A 23,523-nucleotide genomic window follows, 5' to 3' on the forward strand; every position below is an offset into this window, starting at 1 on the left:
GAGGAATTCCTTTGAAGTCCTCCGGAACTTCAAAGAGGATGTTGGTCAGGATGTTGCTTCGGGTGGCATCCCTGCTATTGGTGTTAGTTCTGCTTCGGACTCGCAGTTGGTCATTGAAGATGAGTCTGGACAGATAGAGGTGGTGCCTTTTGTTACACCACTGCCAGTTGTCCCTACTGATTTTCAGAGCTTGGGATTTGCTCATACAGATCCTGTATGTCCTCCAGTGTTGGATGTTACTACGGATAGTGGAAGACAGGCGAAGATTTCAACGGCTCCTGCTGCCTCTTCGAGTCATTCCCCCTTCCTATTAGTTCGCACGCGCTCTCAGAAGCGGTATGGATCTTTGACTCAGCAGCGTCGACAGCGTGCTTCCTCAGGGCGTCCTCCTTGAGTAGCTGTTTTGATGTTGGTTTTTTTTTAGGTGGGCGTTTACTGCAGGTTTCTCCTTGCCCACTGATGATTTATTTTGTATTATGGACTCTTGTAGTCTTTTATGTCTTATGTTCTGATGTACTTTTGTACCATTTGGAGAGGTCTTGGTCTAGTCCCCCTCTCTATTTGGTGTTTGTGTTGTTGTGTTTATATAATAAGTGTCTATGCTACCTTTTTTAAAATAAAAAAATAAAAAAATAAAAAAAATAAAAAAAATAAAGCGGAGACTCCTCTGCTTCAACCGATATGCTTTCTTCGGATCCCTTGGTAATTCACCCTTCTCCATGTAATCCAAGAGTGAAAGAGTGGGTGCCCAGTGAGCCAACTTGTGGCTATGGGCTTTGATGACTCTTTGTACAAACGATCTTTTGTTTAATGTAATTTACACTTTTATTAATGGCAATGACTTTATCTTTCTTCATATTGTTATATTGTGATATACTATTGTTGTTTTGATAAAGACCTTGAATATACTATAGTGTATGTAAGATGTGGTAGAACATGGGGATGTCTATCATGAAATACATCTTATAGTCACTGTATATTTTAAACTGTTCCTAGTCAATTGAGCCGTCCGATAATAAGGATAAGGATCGCTCGAGTTTGAGACTAGCATTTGCGATGCGGAGTACCACGTTTCATTGGTAGGGAACATGGAGATGTTCGAAGCATGCAAATGGATATTCATAGGATGAATAATCGAACTACCCTATCCGGACGTTCCAAGTGGTTATCACTTATCGAGTGGATAAAGTCCGCGGTTTTGGTTGTACACCATTAGTCCTTACTACTTGAAACATCATGGAGACTCTATATGCTAGTACTGTGCTTTGACTCGTTTACCGACTCTATGGGGGTCATCAGGTGTCGGGATTGGGTACAGTTACAACACATATAGGAGTCGATGCATTGTTGTCAAGGATTCACCACATACTTGCGAGTGTGGATATCCTATGCGATCTGAGGAGATGTTAGTGTGACGAATCTCTGGCCAGAGTACTTGATGTGATTTAAGAAATGGTTTCTTAGTAGCACATGCGATGTCACTAATTTGATCTTCAAGATGTATTGCATAGTTATCGAATCTTGAGCGACTCTCGATATACCAATGGTTGTTGATTCGATCGGGATATATGGATGAAGGGACCGTACTGTACGCGAACCAAAATCTACTGGTTCTTGTAGGCACTATCAGTGATACCTAGGGAATCATGGGGCGATGTTGCTAGGCGCTTTACCATGATTCGTTGGGCAAGTCGGAAATCGTTGTTCCGAGTCACAAGGAGTTGTGAGCCCACGGCTAGCTGTATCCCTGAACCATTGAGGGTCACACAGTGTAATGGAGTTTTAATCCCCGTTGAGATAGTTAAATTTAAAGAGTTAAATTTAATGAATAAAGAAGTTGGACTTCTTAAATAAGAGTAAGGGAGTAGGATTTCCTAAAATGACATAGGGATGTACATTTTTGGAAACCACTGAATTCGGATTCAGGAAAATTTATCTTGACTTTAAAATGTGCAGAAATGGTTTCTGTGCACATTGGTAAAATCGGTTTATCAATCGGAGTCACGATGAATTTTATATTAATTTCTGAACATGCGGGCTTTGCTTGTCGGGCCTCAACTTATGACTAATGGGCCCTAAGGTGTTAGTGGCCTGCATTATAAATAAGTTATTGCAGTACAGAAATTAGACACAACTGGTCATAATTTTGAGAGCAAAATTTCGAAAACCCTAGCCTCCTCTCTCTCAAAGTGGCCGAACACCCTCCCTCTCTGTCTGAGAAATTCCGGTCTGTGATTTTGAATTGCAGTCTGGAATAAGCGAATCAAATTCGTTATTCTCTTCGCAGAAAACTTCTGATAGATTTTCTAGTGCAATCTATCAGAGGGATTAAACCTCCATTCGTGGACCTGATTGAAGGACAGAATATTCATCAGTTCCAGGGAGATACAAGAAGCGCAGAGAAATCTGTGTGGTGTCCAATAATCTCGCTTCGAGATTGAAGGTAAAATTTAATAATAGTTATTTAATTTTACACACACTTATAATTTAATCGTTAAACGGTTGATACCTACACTATGGAATTGTTCCATAATAAAATTTTTAAACTTCCGCTGCACCGGGTATCAATCGTGATTGATCTGAACACCAGTTTTCCAACAAAGAGCTCTTTTCTCCAATCACTCTCCTCCTGAGCTAATGGTGCGAGCTCAGTAGAGGGTGTCAATTCCACTTGCACAACTACCTCTCTGGTCTTCCAGTTATGAAGTGAGCTAGCCATCTTGGCAAGATGATCTGATTTTTCATTGTTTTCCCTCGGAATTTGTTCAAACATTACCTCATCAAAGAGACCCCGAGCGTCCTCTATCGCCCTCATGTATTCCTTCAACTTTTTGCTTTTGACTTCGTACGATCCATTCACCTGCTGAGCCACCAACTGGGAATCAGAGTAAAGGTGCACACGAGCTGCCCCAGCTTGCTTAGCTGCCCGAAGACCGATTAATAAAGCCTCATACTCAGAATCGTTGTTGGAAGCTCGAAAATCCAACTTAAATGCCAATCTAATCTCATCCCCTTGGGGGAAGATCAAAAGCACCCCCACTCCACATCCTTCACTATTAGAAGATCCATCCACATATACTTTCCACAAATCCCCTCCTTCCATATGTCTTGTCTCGGCCAGGAAATCGGCCAATGCTTGAGCTTTAATGGCTGACCTGGGTTCATATTGGATGTCATATTCGCTGAGCTCCGTAGTTCATTTCACCAATCTATCAGAAATATCAACTCGAGTCAATATTCTCCCAATAGGACTGTTGGTTAGCACCACAATGGGATGCGATAAGAAGTAAGGCCCGAGCTTCCTCGCTGTCATAACCAAAGCTAATGCTAATTTTTCCACCTCTGAATACCGGAGTTCAGCACCCTTAAGGGCATGTGAGAAGAAATAAATAGGGTGTTGAGTGGTTCCCTCTTGCCGAGTAAGTACTGAACTGACTGCCCCTTCTAAAGCTAATAAGTAGATATACAATGGTTCACCCGGAACTGCCTTAGCCAACACAGGGGAGTTCAGCTAAGTAATTTTTTAGGTCATCAAATTCTTTCTCACATTCATCATGCCATTCAAATTTCTTGGCTTTACAAAGCACCTTGAAGAAAGGTAAACTTCTATGAGCTGATCTTGATATGAATCGGGATAAAGCCGCTATCCTTCCTGCCAACCTCTGAACTTCTTGCAAATTGCAAGGAGGAGACATGGACTGGATGGCTTGCACTTTCTCTGGGTTAGCCTCAATCCCCCTCTCAGTAACCATGTATCCCAAAAACGTACATCCCCTGACTCCAAATACACAGTTCTCCGGATTGAGTTTCACCCGATAAGTCCTCAAAGTTGAGAAAGTCTCCTCAAGGTTGGCCACCAATCCCACATCATCCTGAGACTTCACAAGGATATCATCCACATAAACTTTCATATTTCTGCTAATTTGGGAGGCGAACACTCTGTCCATGAGCCTCTGATAAGTAGCCCCTGCATTCTTCAAACCAAAGGGTATCACTTTGTAACAAAAAGTTCAATGAGAGGTAGTGAAACTCACTTTGTCCTGATCTTCTTCCGCCAAAGGAATTTGGTGATACCCTTGCTACGCATCCATGAAGCACAAGTACTGATGACTTGCTGTAGAGTCAACCAGCTGATCAATTCGGGGTAGTGGATAGAAATCTTTAGGGCATGCTTTATTCAAATCTCTGAAGTCAACACACATCCTCCACTTTCCTGAGCTCTTAGGGACCAAGACCACATTTGATAACCAAGTAGGGAACTGCACTTCCCTAATGTGTCCTGTCTTAAGGAGCTCATCCACCTCTTTTTTAATGACCTTATCCTTTTCTGGTCCAAAGTGTCTCTTCTTCTGTTTTATCGGCCGCACTCCCACAAGAGTGTTGAGTCGATGAACCATAATTTCTGCACTAACCCCTGTGATCTCTGATATAGGCCAAGCAAAAACGTCTTTGTTATTCTTCAAGCAATCAACCAAGCTTTTCTTCACCGACGGGCTGAGATCAGCAGCTAATTTAACGACCTGAGCTCCCGGGCTTAACTCCACCTTCTCATGACCTTCTTCAGACATCATAAGTACCTTCTGACCCAACACCCTCGGGGCCCGGCCTACTGAAACCATTCCTACCTCTCTTCTTCTTTGCATCAATCTTTACCTCATTCACATAGCACAGCTGAGCTGCCTTTTGATCACCCCGAACGACCCCCACCTCTCTTCCACTTGGGAACTTCAACTTCTGATGAAAGGTGGATGCCACGGCTCGGAAATCACTCAGGGCCGGGCGTCCCAATATTCCATTGAAAGAGGATGGTGCATCCACCACAGTGAAACAAGCCATTTTTGTTACTCTCTGCTCTCCATTTCCAAGAGATAATGGGAGCACTATCTGTCCCAACGGTTGTAAAGCGTGACCCGTGAACCCATATAACTCCGTGATGATTGGGTCCAACTCAAATCCTTCTAATTTCATTTGGTCAAGGGTTTCTTTGAAGATAATGTTCACTGAGCTCCCGGTATCCACAAAGATGCGAGCCACATCATAATTGGCTATGGTCAAGGTGACCAATAAGGGATCATTATGAGGCACCACCACATCCCTTAAATCTTCCCTTCCAAAGCTGATGTTTGGGTCAACCACCTGGCTGAGCTGAGAGTTTACTTCAAAATTCTCCAATCTACGTCCGTGAGCTTTGCGGGCTCTTATTGAATCTCCATCTGTAGTTCCTCCTGAGATAATATGGATCATACCCCTATGAGGGTGATTTGCAATTTGTTGAACCCTCTCTCCCTGACCATTTTGAGGAGCTCTTCCTTGATGATCACCTTGATTCCGTCCAACTTCATTTCTCTGATTCCTCCATTGTGGAGCTCGGCCTTGGCGAGCAGGATTTGCCCTTCGAGTCAACTCAACTCTGATTCAAGGGTCATCATACATGATCCTCTGAACCTCCTCACCTAGCCTCTGACAATCATTGGTGAAATGCCCATACTCCTGATGAAAATCGCAAAACTTGTCAGATGGCGGTAACCGCAGGCCTTTCTCAGCATTTCGGGGCCTCACAAGTGCTCGCCTATCCTCACATACTTGAATTGCCTTCTCCAGTCTTATAGAGAGTGGTACGTAGGGGTAGGGTCCCTTAACCCTATTCATCTCTTCTGCAACCCTCTTCCCTCCTCCTTCTGTCTTCACCTCTGCCTTTGCTCCTAACTTGGTACTTGGTTTCCTTCCAGACGTTCCTTCCTGTCTCCTTTGCCTCTGTGCATCCTCCAAGTTCACATAATTTTCAGCTCGACTAAGGAGCTCATCATAAGTCAAAGGAGGCTTCTTGACCAAGGATTTGAAAAACTCTCCTCCCCTCATCCCTTGAGTGAAAGAGTTAAACAAGGTATCAGCAGTAGCAGGAGGCACTTCCAGAGCTGCTGTATTGAAACGCTGAACATAATCCCTCAATGGTTCCACCTCTGATTGCTTCAGATTAAACAAACTGAGGGAAGTCTTCAAATATTTTTTGCTACTCGCATATTGGTGTAAAAAGGCTGAACTGAAGTCATTGAAATTCCGGATGCTACCAGGCTGTACGAGGTTGAACCATTGATGAGCTGACCTCACCAGAGTAGTGAGAAAAACCCGACACTTAATTGCATCCGAATATCTGTGTAAAAGAGTTGCATTTTCAAATATTCCCAAATGCTCCTCCGGATCTGAGCTCCCGTCATACTCCCCTAGGGTAGGCTGCTTAAAATTTGCAGGGAGTTCTTCATCTAGAATAGCCTGAGAAAAAGGGCTTTCTCTCTGTATAGGCCCTGGCCGACCTCTGACTTGCTGACCCAGTCTCCTGATCTCTTCCCACACCGCATCCATTGGGTTTGGCTGTCCTACGGGTGGAGGGGGAGGTGGTGGTTGATTCTGATTCATGGCCGCTTGCACCGTTTGAGTGATGAACTGGCTGAGCTGATCTACAATCATGTCCGCCACATTCCCTCTTCCCCTTCCTCTTCCTCTTCCTGACATCTATGCCTTAGATTAAAATTTCCCACAGACGGCGCCAATTGATATACCTCAATAAAATGATCTCCTTGGATGAGCTGATGAAACTCCTCCAACAGAAGATGAACTGCTGCTGACTTGAAACCACGAACAAGAGTATTAAGGGGGGCCGGAAGGTGTTCCGGCGTATCCCCTCCGATGCTCAACTCAGATGCTAGGATAGCGAAATATAGAGAGTGGTGTGTGCGCACGAGTGAAAAATTAGGATCAACAATGAAAATAAACCTGATATTTATAGGAGAGGGCTCCGGACATTACGCTTACCTTCCTAATCAAGAACCCGAGAATCCCGGGATTATGATCTTGAATATATAGGCGGATATCTCGTCTGAATCTCATTCGATAAAGGAACTATTGATTTGTACATCTTATCTGAGCTGAACTATAATCACTAGGACTTTATATTGCTGCTCTCCTTGGAGTCACTTTAAACACTAATCCTAACTTCCTAGCTAGCTCGCCAAGGTTGCCGAACCAATCTACCAAGCTAACTCCCTACTGACATCAGGGCTGAGCTGAGCTCCCAAATTCCCGAGCTGAGCTCCCGACCCAAGCTGGTAATTATAGTGGGAGAGCTTGGCCGAGCTCCCGAGCTCCCGACCCGAGCTGGTAATTATAGTGGGGGAGCTTGGCCGATCTCCCGTGGCTCCTGAGCTGGTCCTAGTTGATTAGGGACGAGCTTTCATCTTAGGGTCATCGAGAAGATGAGGTGATTTCCTCCTCCGGGTATAAAATAGTAAAATCAGATAAATTTCAGAAAGTGTCCAGCAATGCAAATACAACCGTCTCAACATCAAAAATCGTAAAAAAATTTCCAAACGGACATATTCTTGAATTTAATATTCATATTATTCTTGGAGACCATAAATACATCACTTTGAAGACCATTTACAAGATTTTGATGAGGATTAAAAGCATGTACAAATTTTAGAAGAAAAACATGCTAGAATGAGAGAAAACCCAAGAAATTGAGGTGTGAGGAACAAGAAGAGATATGAGCTTTCAAAGTTAATTCCTCCACCCCAAATCAAGTTTATAGAACACTCTTTCATGTTCAAGTATTAAAAAATACATAATTGGAAGATAGCTCAATCATAAAAAGAGAGATATATTTCATAAAATAGTTGAGTGAGAGTCTTCGCACCAAGTCATTAAAGATTGTGTAATTGGTTGTTGACTTATTGTTAAGAACACTGAGAGTTTGGTAGGAGTTCTAATCGAGGAGTGACATCGGTTGGATCTGGATTGTTCAACGGGTTTGTATAATTCAAATTATTATAGTGGAATCCTTCCGGAAACATAATAAGAAAGATGTAGAAGAATTTGACATTCGAACTTCCATAAAAAAAATGTGTCTATTTACTTTATCGCATTTATTTATTGATAGTGTTTTGATAGATATTATTGAAGTATTTTATGTGTTCTATAAAATACCAATATTTTGCATATAAAGTGTTTGATAAAATTTTTTAACCAAAATTTTTGTTATTATTTCAACTTACATTATAAAGTGAGTGTTATTTTGGTAAATAAGAAATCATCTAATATTTAAAAAAAATAGAGAGAAGACCATATATGACTAATTTTCTTAATAATTTTGGTTTTGTTAAGAATGAAGTTAAGATATAATTGTAATTTCATATCAAACTTCATCAATTAATTGAAATTTAATTAATTAAGAATCTCTACTATAATAATATAGTAATATATATATATATATATACATACACACACACATATATATTTGTCATTCTCACTCATAAATATTTTGTGGGATATTAGAAATTAATTAATTTGGATTGGTTGCTGATGTAGCCAGAACATTGATATTACCCGATTAGTGAAAATCTGAGTCGTACACATTAGGATTGCCGAATTATACTTGATAAACTAGAAAAAAAATTTGTGGGTTGTTACATGTATCACAAATCAAATCGAGTAGTCTCGATAGTTTTTCGACAAAGAGACTCTGATTCTCAAGTTAGTATTTGCCCAGTAAAAGATCTAGAGCTAAAGCATATGACTATAAAGAGTGTACCTTAAAAATGAGGTGATTTAAGTTAATTATAGATATTAGGAGAATTTTACATTCTTGAGCCTGTTATGGGTTTTTTCTCCAAATTTATGGGCCTTGATAAGTCCAATGATTATTAGTTAAATAAGCTCAGACCCAATTGGGTCGAGTAATGGGGTTTGGCCGATCTAATTGGGTCATAACCAATCGTAAGTCCCCTAATCTTAAGCATATCCTGTAGACCCAGATTCCATTTTAAGATAATAATATGTTAAACATGATTAAAGGTTAGTAATTAACTGATTTCGAAGTTTAATTTGGGCTTTTGACTTCGGGCCGGATCGGAAGCTCCAAACTCAGATCGGAAGCTCCGATCCCAGCCACTTCGGAAGCTCAGCGGAAGCACAGAGATCGGAAGCTCCGATCCTGGAACGGAAGTTCCGATCTCCAACTGCCAGGAATGCTCGATGACTCAGCCGCGAGTTTTGACAAGTGTTGAACGTAGAGCAGATCGGAAGCTCCGATCGCCCGATCGGAAGTTCCGATCCCGACGTGTCACACATGCACGCAGTGAGCTGGATCGGAAGCTCCGATCCTGAAATTGGAAGTTCCGATCCTGAAATTGGAAGTTCCGATCCTGGCCGGGAATTTTGCCTATAAATAGGGCTCGTTCGATTTCATTTTGAAATACGAATTCCCGAGTTTCTTTCTTCAGTTATATAGTGTGAGATATACACTTAAGGGCCCTATCGGTTATAATAGAGGTTCTGGAATAACCAAGTTGTGGTTATAGTCATCCGGGACTAGCGACTCCAAAGGGCTAACTATGGACGAAGGTATGGTCCGGGAATCTATTTAAGTTTTGAGAGTACTTATTAGCTTAGTTAAGGCTTATAGAATTTATGTAGTGATACGGTGAACTTTTGAATATAGGCTTGGAACCTAGGATCTTACTATACTTGAACTAGCCTAAAGGTACGTACACATTGACTGAGATTGCCAGCGAGTATACATGTTTATATGTTGCATTTATTTGGCATTATTATATGGCATTATATATGATTTACCGCTTTCTATATTCATATGTCATGTGCATATACACGTTGAGCCTATACCTTGTTATACCTGACTATAGAGCCGCTCAGCTCTATACTCGATAGTCTGTCACTAAGAGTACCGCGACGGCGGGGGCATTTATTTCTGTCTACTCTGGTGTACTGGACGAGTGTGGTTGCACCCAGAGGTTGATCCGTGCGGTGGCAGCACTCATGTGGCACCGGTTCTGAGCATGACTTTTCAGATGACCCTGTACCAGTCATCATGTTGCATGCATTATATACATATGTTTACTCATGTCTATGTATTGGGCGTTAGTGCTCACGTCCTAGTTGTTATCTTGGACACCCTATTCCATGGGGCAGGTCTCAGGATGGACGGAGCTGGTAGTTCAAGGAAGGACTAGGGAGCAGGAGCCTTGAGGATTTTATTATACAGCAGGATTCGAGATAGTTGTATAATGTTTACTATTTAAGGTTTCGATTTGGTTGTATCACTACAGATTTTAAGCCTGGATTTTATTACTAAGCTGATATGTAAATTATGGTTTTGTTTCCGCACGTTTTACTCTGTTAAGTTATTTTGCTGTATTAAGTTTAATGCATGCTATTAGTTGCCAGTTAGTAGGTGATACCATTCAGGGTCACTGCATTTTTTGGTACCAGAGCATGCTTAGATTTTGGGATTAGTACTTGGGATTTAGAATTAGTTTTGAGTAATTCTTGCGCATTTGGGATTTTAATGTGCAATTCTTTTCAGGATATAGCTGACGAGAGTCACGGTAGTGTTGGCCAGGGAGGTGGTCATCATCATCTTCGCCATCATCATCATGATGATCATCATCGTCATCATGAGGGTAGACGTCGCTACTCTATCAATAAGTTCATGCAAGTAGGACCGAAACCCTTGGTGGGAGGCGAGAATCCTGAACAGGCAAGGAGTTGGATGTCTAAACTCGAGAGTACTTTTCGTGCTTTCAATTGTACTGAGGATCAGAAATTGGAAGTTCTAGAATTCGTTCTAGAGGATCGAGCACGTTTTTGGTGGGATGCCAAGGCTACTCAGGCACGTACTGAGAGAAGACAGGTGACTTGGGGGGATTTCTGTCGGGAGTTCCAAAAATTGTATTTTCCTCCGGCTGTTCGCCAAGCACGATCGATGGAGTTGCTTACTCTGAGACAAGGATCAATGACTATTGATCAATATCAGCAACGATTTCTTGATCTGCTACCTTTCAGTCCTCATATTAATGAGAGTGATGCATCGAAGTATGATATCTTTCTACAAGGTTTGAACCAAGATATCTACTCACAGGTTGTCGTCTGTGATGACCCGGTATCTTTTGAGACTTTGGTGAACCGTTGCCGTCTTGTGGAGACTAGCAACAGGCGGGCACAGTTGATGATGCCAGGACAGCCTAGTGGATCTTTTGAGCCTCGAGCTCAATCTTTTGTGCAATCTGGACCTACATCTTCTTCTACTCCTACTACTTCATCTGGATCTCGTGGTTCACGAGGTATGTTCCGTTTTGGGAAGAAGAAGAAGAATGAGTATTTTTGTAGTCATTGTGGAGGGAATCATCCTGCAGCTTCATGTCGGAGAGCTACTGGTGCTTGTTATATTTGCGGTCAGCAGGGACATCTGCGGAGAGATTGTCCTCAGCGCATAGGTTCTGCTAGTGGATTGGGATCACAGGTTGGATCTCAGGCTTCTATTGTTCCACGTCAGCAACCAGCACCACAGAGTTCTTCTGGTTATCATCCCCAGACTCAAGGGCAGGTGTTTGCTCTGTCTCAGGAGCAGGCTACTGAGGGAAGCGATCGCATGTTGGCAGGTACCTTTCTGTTATGTGGTATTCCTGCACTTGTATTAATTGATACTGGAGCATCGCATTCCTTTATTTCTAGTCGCTTTGTTAAGAGACATAGATTACCTTATGTATCATTAGATATGGATTTAGTTGTATCTACTCCATTGGAGCAAGAGATAGTAACTAAGCGTCTAGTGATAGGTTGCCTTCTGGAGTTTGAGGGTAATGTGTTAGCAGCTAATTTGATGATATTAGCAATGGCAGATTTTGACTGTATCTTGGGAATAGATATGCTGACTTTGTATCACACTACTGTGGATTGTTATCAGCGTCTGGTACAGTTTCATCCGATTGAGGGTGATAGCTGGTATTTTTATGGTGAGGGTGCGCGACCTCAGATGCCACTTGTTTCGGCTCTTAAGGCATGTCATGTCTTGGAGTCAGGTGGGGAGGGCTACCTCATCTATGCAGTTGATATGTCCACGAGTAGTACGGGTATTGATCAGTTACCGGTTGTCAGCGAGTTTCCTGATGTATTCCCTGATGAGATTCCTGGTTTTTCTCTGGTGCGAGAGGTTGAATTTGGTATTGGTTTAATACCAGGAACTACGCCTATATCCCGAGCGCCTTATCATCTAGAACCTTCAGAGATGAGGGAATTGAAACAGTAGTTACAGGATCTGCTTGATAAGGGATATATTCGTCCGAGTGTTTCTCCGTGGGGAGCACCTGTTTTGTTCGTCAAGAAGAAAGATGGATCGATGCGATTATGTATAGATTACAGGCAACTGAATCGTGTCACCATCAAGAATAAGTATCCTTTGCCGCGGATTGATGATCTATTCGATCAACTACAGGGTATTTCTGTTTACTCGAAGATAGATCTGAGATCTGGATACCACCAGATTCGGGTACGAGACTCAGATATATCTACGACTGCTTTCAGGACCAGATACGGGCATTATGAATTTCTGGTGATGCCATTCGGTTTGACGAATGCACCGACAGTCTTTATGAATCCGATGAATCAGATATTTCGAGAGTATCTGGATAGATTTGTCATCGTCTTCATTGATGATATTCTTGTCTATTCTCATGACAAGGATGAGCATGCACAGCATTTGAGGATTGTTTTACAGACGTTACGAGATAAGCAGCTGTATGCGAAATTGAGCAAGTGTGAATTTTGGCTTGATCGGGTAGTGTTTCTCGGTCATGTAATTTCTAATGAAGGGATATCTGTTGATCCTAGTAAGATAGAGGCAGTGCTGAACTGGTCTCGTCCGACGACGGTTGCTGAGATTCGTAGTTTCTTGGGTCTAGTTGGATATTACCGTCGGTTCATCGAGAATTTTTCACAGTTGGCCAGGCCTTTGACTCAGCTTACTCGGAAAGATGTTTCTTTCATATGGTCCTCGGATTGTGAGGAGTCATTTCACGAGCTGCGTAGACGTCTTACTACTGCACCTGTGCTAGCTCTACCTTCTGGATCAGGAGGTTATGTTGTTTATACTGATGCCTCTGGTCAGGGGTTAGGATGTGTTTTGACACAGCATGGACATGTTATTGCCTATGCTTCTCGACAGTTGAAGACGCATGAGTGTAACTATCCAGTGCATGATCTCGAGTTAGCCGCCATTGTATTTGCACTCAAGATTTGGAGGCATTATCTTTATGGAGAGAAATTTGAGATATTCACGGATCATAAGAGTTTGAAGTATTTATTCACTCAGGCGGAGTTGAATATGCGACAGAGACGCTGGATGGATCTTCTGAAGAATTATGATTGTGAAATCAAATATCATCCAGGTTCTGTTAATCTTACTGCTGATGCCTTGAGTCGGCAGGTGAGACTTTCTGCACTTCAGACTAATGAAATATCTCATATGATTCAAGAATGCTGTTCATTGAGTTTTACGCTCAAGCACGAGAAAGGGAGGAATGGAATTCGTTTGTATACTATTCTATCTGAGCCAGCATTGTATTCTCGGATCAGAGATGCTCAGATATCTGATGTTAAGATTCAGCGTTTGGCACGTCTAGCCAATGGAGTTAATACATCTGGATTCCATTTTCAGGCAGATGGTTTATTGTGTTTATCTAATCGAGTGGTTGTACCTAATGTTGCGGAGCTCAGGAACGATATTCTTTCTCAAGCTCACAGGAGTCGATTATCAATTCATCCTGGTAGCATGAAAATGTATAAGGACTTGCAAACTAGATTCTGGTGGAAAGGGATGAAAAGGAGTGTGTATCAATTTGTTTCAAGATGTTTGGTTTGTCAACAGGTCAAGGCTGAACATCGACGACCAGGTGGATTACTACAGAATCTTGAGATTCCCGAATGGAAGTGGGAGCACGTGACTATGGATTTTGTTACCCACTTGCCTATGACATCACGTCAGTGTGATGCTATCTGGGTTGTCGTTGACCGTTTGAAGAAATCAGCACACTTTATTCCTTATAACCGGGAGTATTCTTATGATCGCATGGCACGCTTATATGTCCAGGAGATAGTGCGATTACATGGGATTCCAGTAAGCATAGTCAGTGATAGAGACCCGCGATTTACCTCACGTTTTTCGGGTAGTTTTCAAAAGGCGTTGGGTACCACTCTGAGTTTGAGCACTGCATATCATCCGGAGACTGACGGGCAGTCAGAACGGACGATTCGTACACTGGAGGATATGCTACGTTCTTCTGTCATGGATTTTGGCTTATCATGGCAGGATCAGTTACATTTGATCGAATTTTCCTACAATAACAGTTATCATCGTAGTATTGATATGGCACCTTTCGAGGCATTGTACGGTCGACGGTGTCGTACTCCGTTATTCTGGGATGAAGTCGGGGAATGACAAGTCGAGGGTCCTGAATTGATGCAGCAGATTGTAGACAAGGTAGATTTGATCAAGCATAGGATCAAAGTTGCTCAAGATAGACAAGCCAGTTATGCTAATATTCATCGCAGGCCACTTCAGTTTGAGCCTGGTAAATATGTGTTCCTTCGAGTATCACCTTTCAGGAAGGTGATGAGATTTGACGTGAAAGGCAAGTTGTCTCCTCGTTTTATTGGACCTTTCCAGATACTGGAGAAGATCGGAGATGTTGCATATTGTCTGGCGTTACCGCCAAATCTTTCCAGTATACATAATGTTTTTCATGTGTCGTTGCTTCGACAGTACATAGCTGATGAATCTAATGTGATTCAGTCTACTGATATTCAGCTAGAGCCAGATCTGTCTTTTGTTGAACGACCAATCCGTATCCTAGATAGGAAGGAGAAAGTTCTTTGGAACAAGACTATACCACTTGTGATGGTACAGTGGCAGCGCCGAGGTGTTGAAGAAGCAACTTGGGAAACTGAGATTCGTATGCAAGCGGAATATCCTGAGTTGTTTGCTTTGTACTTTTGATTTACAATGTAAGATGTAATTACAGTTGTTGTAATAAAACTTGGTTTGATGTTTCATATTGTTATTTTGATTTGTCTTTAGATGTTATTTCGCGGACGAAATATCTAAAGGTGGGGAGAATGTAGTAACCCAGATTCCATTTTAAGATAATAATATGTTAAACATGATTAAGGGTTAGTAATTAACTGATTCCGGAGTTTAATTTGGGCTTTTGACTTCGGGCCGGATCGGAAGCTCCGATCCCAGCCACTTTGGAAGCTCAGCGGAAGCACAGAGATCGGAAGCTCCGATCCTGGAATGGAAGTTCCGATCTCCAGCTGCCAGGAATGCTCGATGACTCAGCCGCGAGTTTTGACAAGTGTTGAACGTAGAGCAGATCGGAAGCTCCGATCGCCCGATCGGAAGTTCCGATCCCGACGTGTCACACATGCATGCAGTGAGCTGGGTCGGAGGCTCCGATCCTGAAATCGGAAGTTCCGATCCTGGCCGGGAATTTTGCCTATAAATAGGGCTTGTTCGATTTCATTTTGAAATACGAATTCCCGAGTTTCTTTCTTCAGTTATATAGTGTGAGATATACACTTGAGGGCCCTATCGGTTATAATAGAGGTTCTGGAATAACCAAGTTGTGGTTATAGTCATCCGAGACTAGCGACTCCAAAGGGCTAACTACGGACGAAGGTATGGTCCGGAAATCTATTTAAGTTTTGGGAGTACTTATTAGCTTAGTTAAGGCTTATAGAATTTATGTAGTGATACGGTGAACTTTTGAATATAGGCTTGGAACCTAGGATCTTACTATACTTGAACTAGCCTAGAGGTACGTACACATTGACTGAGATTGCCAGCGAGTATACATGTTTATATGTTGCATTTATTTGGCATTATTATATGGCATGATATATGATTTACCGCTTTCTATATTCACATGTCATGTGCATATATACGTTGAGCCTATACCTTGTTATACCTGACTATAGAGCCGCTCAGCTCTATACTCGATAGTCTGTCACTGAGAGTACCGCGACGGCGGGGGCATTTATGTCTATCTACTCTAGTGTACTGGACGAGTTTGGTTGCACCCAGAGGTTGATTCGTGCGGTGGCAGCACTCATGTGGCGCCGGTTCTAAGCATGACTTTTCAGATGACCCTGTACCAGTCATCATGTTGCATGCATTATATACATATGTTTACTCATGTCTATGTACTGGGCGTTAGTGCTCACGTCCTAGTTGTTATCTTGGACACCCTATTCCATGGGGCAAGTCGCAGGATGGATGGAGCTGGTAGTTCAAGGCAGGACTAGGGAGCAGGAGCCTTGAGGATTTTATTATACAACAGGATTCGAGATAGCTGTATAATGTTTACTGTTTAAGGTTTTGATTTGGTTGTATCACTACAGATTTTAAGCCTGGATTTTATTACTAAGCTGATATGTAAATTATGGTTTTGTTTCCGCACGTTTTACTCTGTTAAGTTATTTTGCTGTATTAAGTTTAATGCATGCTATTAGTTGCCAGTTAGTAGGTGATACCATGCAGGGTAACTACATATCCTGTTGGCTGAGATGGTCGAGAGTTAGAGTTTTCGGAGAAAACTGTTAGTAAACTTTTATATGGGGTCTGGTAGCCTGGTTTTTAGAAGAGTTTGGGAACAAAATCATATTAGGATTCTGATATTAGAATTTCATGAGGATTATGACTTCACATTCTATTATAAAATTACCTCACAATGCCAAAATCCAAGTAATCTGTGGAGATTCGGGTGACCGAATTATACTTAATAGTCCAGAAACAAACTTCGTGGATAACATTATTATATGCATGACAAAGAAAAGTGAGTGGCATCAGGGTTTTCCAGACAAAGATACTCCAGCGCTCAAGTTAGTATTTTCCCAATACATGTTCTAGAGAACCAGAAAACGTGACTATAGAGAGAAAACTTTAACAATGATGTGACTTGAGTTATTTATAGATATTCGGAGAGTGTTATTAGCTTGAGCCTCTTATGATATTTTTTTTAAAAAACCCATGTACATTTCCTCTGTTCTGTGCTCTTGAACTCTTGATTCTCTTGTGCCTTTAGTTTAAGTATAGGTCGTCAATTCAATCTATCTTGATGGGATTTTTGCTTCTGTTGAGTATTATAGAAGGGATTTTTCTAGTAGGTAGCGACAAGAGGCTACATCGATAGCGAATAAAATTCTGTTACGAGTAAGTGGAGAAGAAATATCTCAATAGATTCTTATCTCATTCCATTCAAGTGGCTCAACCAGTAACCAATGGAGAAAACTAAAAAATCCATGGTTTCCTTGTGGAACCCTATTTCGCCCAAGTTGTTTCGGAACTGGAAAAAGGAAGTGGTTTTTCGCACAGCTTGCTCATAGAAATATATGTGCCTTGATAGATTGTCCCAATAAATAATCATTAAATAATATTAGACATTTGAGTCTGAGAGATAGTCGAATTGGATCATAACTGTAACACCCCAAAATTTTATTTGGATGTTTAGTTAAATTAGATGTGATGAAATTAATAATAATAATAATAATAATAATAATAATAATAATAATAATAATAGTAATAACAATAACAACAACAACAAAAACAACACTATTCAATAAAATATATAAAATCTATAAAATATGTCAAAAAGTAATAAATTTTTTTAAAAAATTAGATATATTAATTTAAAATGTTATTTAGGTAATAAAAATAAAAAATCGTATAAAAGTACGACACTTGGCTAAACAAGTGTCAAAAATTAGAAACTAATCCAAGACACTTGTCCAGGCTTGGTGGGCCGTCTCCTCCTATAAATATGCCTCATTCCAAGACTTTTTAATCAAAAAAATTGGTCCACTTTTCGTGAGGTGTGGAGCACGAAGTAGAAGGTTGAAATTAAGGTGAAAAATAAGAAAAAAATAAGAAAAATACCAAAGCTTGTCAAAACATTCTCAAATTTGTTTACAATAACCCTTTCCTACCTAAAAACCATGGTGTCCTTGAGGTGTAACGAAATCATGATACATCACTTCAAAAAATTCAAGTTCGTGAAGAAACATTTCTCGAAAAATTCAAGAAAACAGTTTCAAGGTATCTAGTTCATACTTGTTTTTCTCATCCTTATTGACTGGATTTTATTATGATCACAACATAAAAGTTGTTCAAAATATTTTATAATTTATAAATATGTCGGCCGATTGTTCTTTTGATCTACGGAAAGGTTGTTTTTAATGACCTAATAAAGCTTGATCACCATCCTAGTTTTTCAAATTTTGGCATTTTTCGTTGGGAATCTTAAAAGTGCTCATCATAACAGTTGTAGAACATCCAAAAATATACCTACCTGAAAATCATGGCCATGACAACGACCTCACTTTCTGTCGCACTAGCGCGTGTATCTAAAAATACACCTACCCGTAGCCGCCGCCTCTGTCTGCCGTCTGGAACTTTTGAACCCTCAAAAATATGATATATCTTCTATTTATATGGTCCGAAACCCATACCAATTAATTTCCTTCCAACACAAGGACTTTTCGGAACAGTCTAACACTGGAACCCGCCCGCGCGCCTGGAAGAAGTCTCGCGCGCGTGCACAACAAAAAAACAGATTTCTGGAACTCTGATTCGCGCACGGGCGAGCTCAAATCTCGCTCGTGCGCCTCACATTTTCTGATCCGAGCGACAATTTTGAAAAATTCATATCTGGAGTTCTAGCTGTCGGATCGAGCTAAAATTTATACAAAAGCTTCAAAACATCTTGAACTCTATTCAAAACGATGGAGATTGGATTTGGATATTTTTAAAATTAAATTTGAATTTTTGAACAAAGCTGCTCCGTAATTCACTCTTTAAAAATCCATTTTCCTACAAAATCAACCCGAGGAGTGAAATACACAAGCATGCACTAAAACACATAAAAACACTTAAAAACAATATGAATGCACACAAAATAGACATAAACCTATCTCGAAATAATGCACACAAAATAGACATAAACCTATCACAAAATAATGCACACAAAATGCACTTATCAGGTGTCCAGCTTGTTGACCTACGTCTAGCAGCAGGTTTGAGGGTCCCTAGGGGCTGGTGGGACTGCTGGTTAGAGGCTGGAACGAAGGGTATCAGATTGGGTTCAAGGGAAGAGGATGATTGCTCATGGTTTTGGGTTTTGGGATGATGGTGTCGGCTGGCCCATGCATGGCCATGTACCAGCCGACCAGCGGCTAGGTTAGGACTGGAAGGACCCTGGGAAGGTCCTGCCGATGGCGGTCCGGCCGGCCATGGCCGGAGCAAGGCGGCGGCAGCCCTTGAAGGACTGCTGCACGCTCCCGAGAGAGGTGTAGGGGGAAGGGTTCGGGCTGGGGGTATGGGGTCGGGCTGGGCCAGGGCTGGGGTTTGGGTCGGGTTGAGACAAACCTAACTCTCTAAAAGTAAATAATAAATAAAAAACTTCGGAATTTTTCGAAACATTTTGCCATGACTCGTTTAAAACTATTAAAAAGCCAACATATCACACTCAACAGTTCAAACAAATGAAATAAACACCTGATAAAAAAGTTCAAATACGATAATCATAGGATCCAAAAGTGGAGTAAATCCCACACAGTTTCGGAATAATAACATGTTAAGTTTACATGCCAAAAATTCTAAAGCAGGGAAAACACATCCTGGAAATGACTGACAATGTATGAAAATATTTCAACTCATAAATAAAAAGGGCAACATCAGAGTTCTGCCAAAAGCTAAAAGCACGTCGTTCAAGAGCCTGCACCACCGGTGACCTCGCCCTCGGGATCCTACCCCTCAGCCTCAATGTAATAGTCATCACCTGAAAACAATAAGTGTAGTGAATCTAAAGGACTCAGTAAGAATATGGGGGGGGGGGGATAACGAGTACTACATAAATACAAGCACATGCAGATTTAAAATAGCTAATACTTAAAGTACTATTATGCCCTTAACTTTAAATGGAAGATTTCTGACAATAATGAGTTCATGCCATAACGTATGCATGGCTAAGTCGAATATAAACAACGTAAATGAATAACTGTACTGAAACATAACAAAAAAGTTTTGGTGAACCTAGATCCTTGAATTGTGACTCTATGATTTCGATCATGATCATGACTGCAGTGCACTATGCCGAAAGGAAGTCAGGATATCTCTCAACTCGTTTTAACCTGTGGGTGGTAAGGGAAAACAAGATTTCTCTCGACTTGTCCAAACCCATAAATTTGGTAAGGGAAGCTAAGACGTCTCCTAAATCATCCAAACACATGAATATTTTTATAAGGGAAGCTAAGACGTCTCTTAACTCGTCCAAACACGTGATAAATGTAGTCACAATCATCTCACCTCGTTCATAAAATATTTTCTTTCCTTCATGAATATGAGACTTAGCATGCATATGTAAGTATGACGTACATGTAAATATTTGAACTGTAATCATGTAAATGATTCACACATGGATAATCGGGATGGTGATTTAGGAGACAAACCATAGGATGGAAATTTAACCCACAACTTGCACTTAAGACAAAGTCAAGCGGTTCGCCCATAAAATTTGTAACTTGTTTGATTCTTATTCAAAAAGGATTCCGCTTGAAACCACGACTTCATTAAACTTAGAACTAAGTAGATAAATCATCCTCAGAATTTATTTCCTAAAAAACCATGTTATAAAAATCCCATTTCCGGACAGCCCCTCCTAAAATTTCAAAATTCTGCACCCTTCCTTTATATGTATAGAACTCGACCGAATCTTAACCAAATTAATTCTCGCTTTCACCGACTTATTCCTAACATCTTGGCCTAATTCCAGACCTGAACCCATGGCCAAATTCTTATTTTAGCCTAACCTTAGCCCTATGTTTCTGGACAGCCCCAGCAGTTCCAGAAATTCTGCTCATGCCATCCTCTTTATACCCAATCAAAAACTTATTTATTTGTCTCTCAACCCCAAGCCAATATCTTAGTATCAAAACCAACATTTAAGCTCACCCAAAACTCTCTCGAAACTTACCACAACCAGCTCAAATTCAACTCCACAAGGCAACCAAAAAACCAAGCCCCTAACTCTAGGCAAATTCGAATTTTCCTCCAAACCAACTCACAATCTAACTTCAACTCATCCTAACACTACCATGTGAACTACATATAACCCATGGTAGTTCCCTAATTCACCATCCAAATCCACACACAAGCATACAATATTTTTCAAAACACCACTATGCATTCATTTCTGAAAAAAAATCGAAAGAACCCCATATCATAACCAATCTGAAATTTTCGAATTCAACAAGGCTATCATGACAACATCTTTTAAATGCATAACATTAATCGTTCCTCACAAGCAAGGCTTTTAAAAAAAATCGCAGGAACTAATCAGCATGTAAGAACCAAAACTTGCACAGAATTTCAAAGGAAAACAGGGCATGGATTTTTCAAAAAGAAGACAATGATATGCATACACACTACAACACAATACATATTAAGCTATAGGGCCAAAGGAACCACATTCTTGCCTAAACCAGTGAAGCCAATGAGTAAGGGCTCGAAATGAGCTAAAAGTCGAGCCAAGAAAACTGAGACAGCCCGCACAGCTCGAGCTGGGGATGAGTTGCATCACAGCTGACGGCTGGCCTGAGCAGCGGGTGGAGGTCGACGACGAAATTGCTTGGAGAAGAGATGAAGATGACAACCCTTGGTGCTAGGAGAGAAAATGAGGGGAGTCGTGTGAGGTGTGTGATTTTGAGCATGAATGAGAGTGTGAGAAATGGTGGAGGCTAGGGTTAAATCCTTAAGTCTAAGTGTGTAAGTTTGGGTGTAAAAGTGTTACCCAACAATCAAGAGTGCTACACCATAATAGTAATTAGGACTATAAATTAAATTGCACTAGATAAAAATACAAGCTTGAAAATCCTAACTTAAAATATTAAATTTGATTTTACTAGTCCGGGAATTAAAATGCTAATTTTTTTCGCAAAAGTTAAAAATATTAAATTCTAATGCGCGGGAAAAAAATATAATATTTAGCCAATCAACACATAAAATTAAAATAATAATAAAAAAATAAAATCATAAATATTAAATACTAATTTAGGCATGAAAATCAAATTAAGAAATTCTAGGCGTCACAATTCCTCCCTCCCTAATATGGAATTTCTTCCTCAAAATTAAGACTTACCAAAGAGTTCTGGATAACGAGTCCTAATATCTGCCTCTGCTTCCCAAGTGGCCTCTTCCTCTGAATGATTCTGCCATCTCACCTTGATCATAGGAATCGACTTGTTACAAAGTTTCCTCTCATGTCTATCCAAAATCTGGATGGGCCTCTCCTCATATGTCATGTGAGGATATAACTGAAGAGGTTCCATGCTAAGCACATGGGACGGATTCGAGACGTATTTCCTCAGCATCGATACATGGAAGACGTTATGAACTCCATCAAGGTTAGGCGGCAAGGCCACCCTATAAGCCAATGCCCCTACCCTGTACAATATCTCGAAGGGTCCTATGAACCTTGGTGCTAATTTTCCTTTCTTCCCGAATCTCATTACACCCTTCATAGGTGCTACTCGGACAAAGACATGATCTCCCACCGAGAACTCCAAGTCTCTCCTCCTATGGTCAGCATAACTCTTCTGCCTGCTCCGTACAGTCCTCATCCTATCGCGGATCTTGGCTACAACCTTGGCAGTCTGCTGAACAATCTCGGGTCCCAACTCTGACTTCTCACCAATCTCGGTCCATAATACCGGTGATCTACACGGTCTCCCATAGAGTGCCTCGTAAGGCTCCATATCAATGGTGGTCTGATAGCTGTTATGTTGTGACCCTGTATGGAATCATCTACTAACTGGCAATTAATAGCATGCATTAAACTTAATACAACAAAATACTTAACAGAGTAAAACGTGCGGAAACATAATCCATAAATTACATATCAGCTTAGTAAAATATATTCAGGCTTAATACTGTAGTGATACAACCATATCGAAAAACTTAAAAGTAAACATTATACAGCTATATCGAATTCTGCTGTATAATTAACTCCTCAAGGCTCCTGCTCCCTAGTCCTGCCTTGAACTACCAGCTCCGTCCATCCGGCGACCTGCCCCGTGGAATAGGTTGTCCAAGATAACAAATAGGACGTGAGTGGTAACGCCCAGTACATAAACATGAGTAAACATATGTATATAATTGATGCAACATGATGACTGGTAAATGGTCATCTGAAAAGTCATGCTCAGTACCGGTGCCACATGAGTGCTGCCACCGCACGGATCAACCTCTGGGTGCAACCACACTCGTCTAGTACACCAGAGTAGTCAGACATACATGTCCCCGCCGTCGCGGTACTCTCAATGACAGACTATCGAGTATAGAGCTGAGCGGCTCTATAATCAGGTATAACAAGGTATAGGCTCAACGTGTATATGCACATGACATATGAATATGGAAAACGGTAAATCATATATCATGCCATATAATAATGCCAAATAAATGCAACATATAAACATGTATACTCGCTGGCAATCTCAGTCAATGTGTACGTACCTCTAGGCTAGTTCAAGTATAGTAGATCCTAGGTTCCAAGCCTTCGTCCGTAGATAGCCCTTTGGAGTCGCTAGTCCCGGATGACTATAACCACACCTTGGTTATTCCAGAAC

At 41.0% G+C, this 23,523-nt stretch overlaps 4 protein-coding genes across 4 annotated transcripts; all 4 read right to left on the reverse strand.

The window, feature by feature from the left end:
• Positions 1–597: 597 nt before the first annotated feature.
• LOC140889818 (uncharacterized) lies at positions 598–3,103 on the reverse strand. Its single transcript, XM_073297547.1, has 2 exons — positions 2,588–3,103; positions 598–606 (listed from the first exon to the last, which is right to left on the reverse strand). Exons 1-2 carry the CDS (start codon positions 3,101–3,103, stop codon positions 598–600), a joined length of 525 nt encoding a protein of 174 aa, XP_073153648.1.
• A 385-nt stretch (positions 3,104–3,488) lies between these two features.
• On the reverse strand, positions 3,489–5,244 carry LOC140889819 (uncharacterized). Its single transcript, XM_073297548.1, has 2 exons — positions 4,578–5,244; positions 3,489–3,967 (listed from the first exon to the last, which is right to left on the reverse strand). Exons 1-2 carry the CDS (start codon positions 5,242–5,244, stop codon positions 3,489–3,491), a joined length of 1,146 nt encoding a protein of 381 aa, XP_073153649.1.
• A 171-nt stretch (positions 5,245–5,415) lies between these two features.
• Positions 5,416–6,510, reverse strand: LOC140889820 (uncharacterized). The gene has a single exon (XM_073297549.1). It carries the CDS (start codon positions 6,508–6,510, stop codon positions 5,416–5,418), a length of 1,095 nt encoding a protein of 364 aa, XP_073153650.1.
• Positions 6,511–19,647: 13,137 nt separating this feature from the next.
• On the reverse strand, positions 19,648–22,419 carry LOC140889821 (uncharacterized). Its single transcript, XM_073297550.1, has 2 exons — positions 22,038–22,419; positions 19,648–19,679 (listed from the first exon to the last, which is right to left on the reverse strand). Exons 1-2 carry the CDS (start codon positions 22,417–22,419, stop codon positions 19,648–19,650), a joined length of 414 nt encoding a protein of 137 aa, XP_073153651.1.
• Between the last annotated feature and the right edge of the window lie 1,104 nt (positions 22,420–23,523).

Source organism: Henckelia pumila, chromosome 3 (genome assembly GCF_033568475.1).
Source record: "Henckelia pumila isolate YLH828 chromosome 3, ASM3356847v2, whole genome shotgun sequence".
Classification (NCBI taxonomy): domain Eukaryota; kingdom Viridiplantae; phylum Streptophyta; class Magnoliopsida; order Lamiales; family Gesneriaceae; genus Henckelia; species Henckelia pumila.

What these genes read in the sequence shown, in the direction of transcription:
- LOC140889818 (XM_073297547.1), bottom strand. Translation starts at nt 3,103, where the DNA reads ATGGAAGGAGGGGATTTGTGGAAAGTATATGTGGATGGATCTTCTAAT.
- LOC140889819 (XM_073297548.1), bottom strand. Translation starts at nt 5,244, where the DNA reads ATGATCCATATTATCTCAGGAGGAACTACAGATGGAGATTCAATAAGA. An exon ending in CGAGGGTGTTGGGTCAGAAG is followed by an intron (nt 3,968 to 4,577) that starts GTACTTATGATG and finishes TGAAGAATGCAG; the next exon opens with GGGCTACTTATCAGAGGCTC.
- LOC140889820 (XM_073297549.1), bottom strand. Translation starts at nt 6,510, where the DNA reads ATGTCAGGAAGAGGAAGAGGAAGGGGAAGAGGGAATGTGGCGGACATG.
- LOC140889821 (XM_073297550.1), bottom strand. Translation starts at nt 22,419, where the DNA reads ATGAAGGGTGTAATGAGATTCGGGAAGAAAGGAAAATTAGCACCAAGG. An exon ending in TCGTTATCCAGAACTCTTTG is followed by an intron (nt 19,680 to 22,037) that starts GTAAGTCTTAAT and finishes TATTGTTTTCAG; the next exon opens with GTGATGACTATTACATTGAG.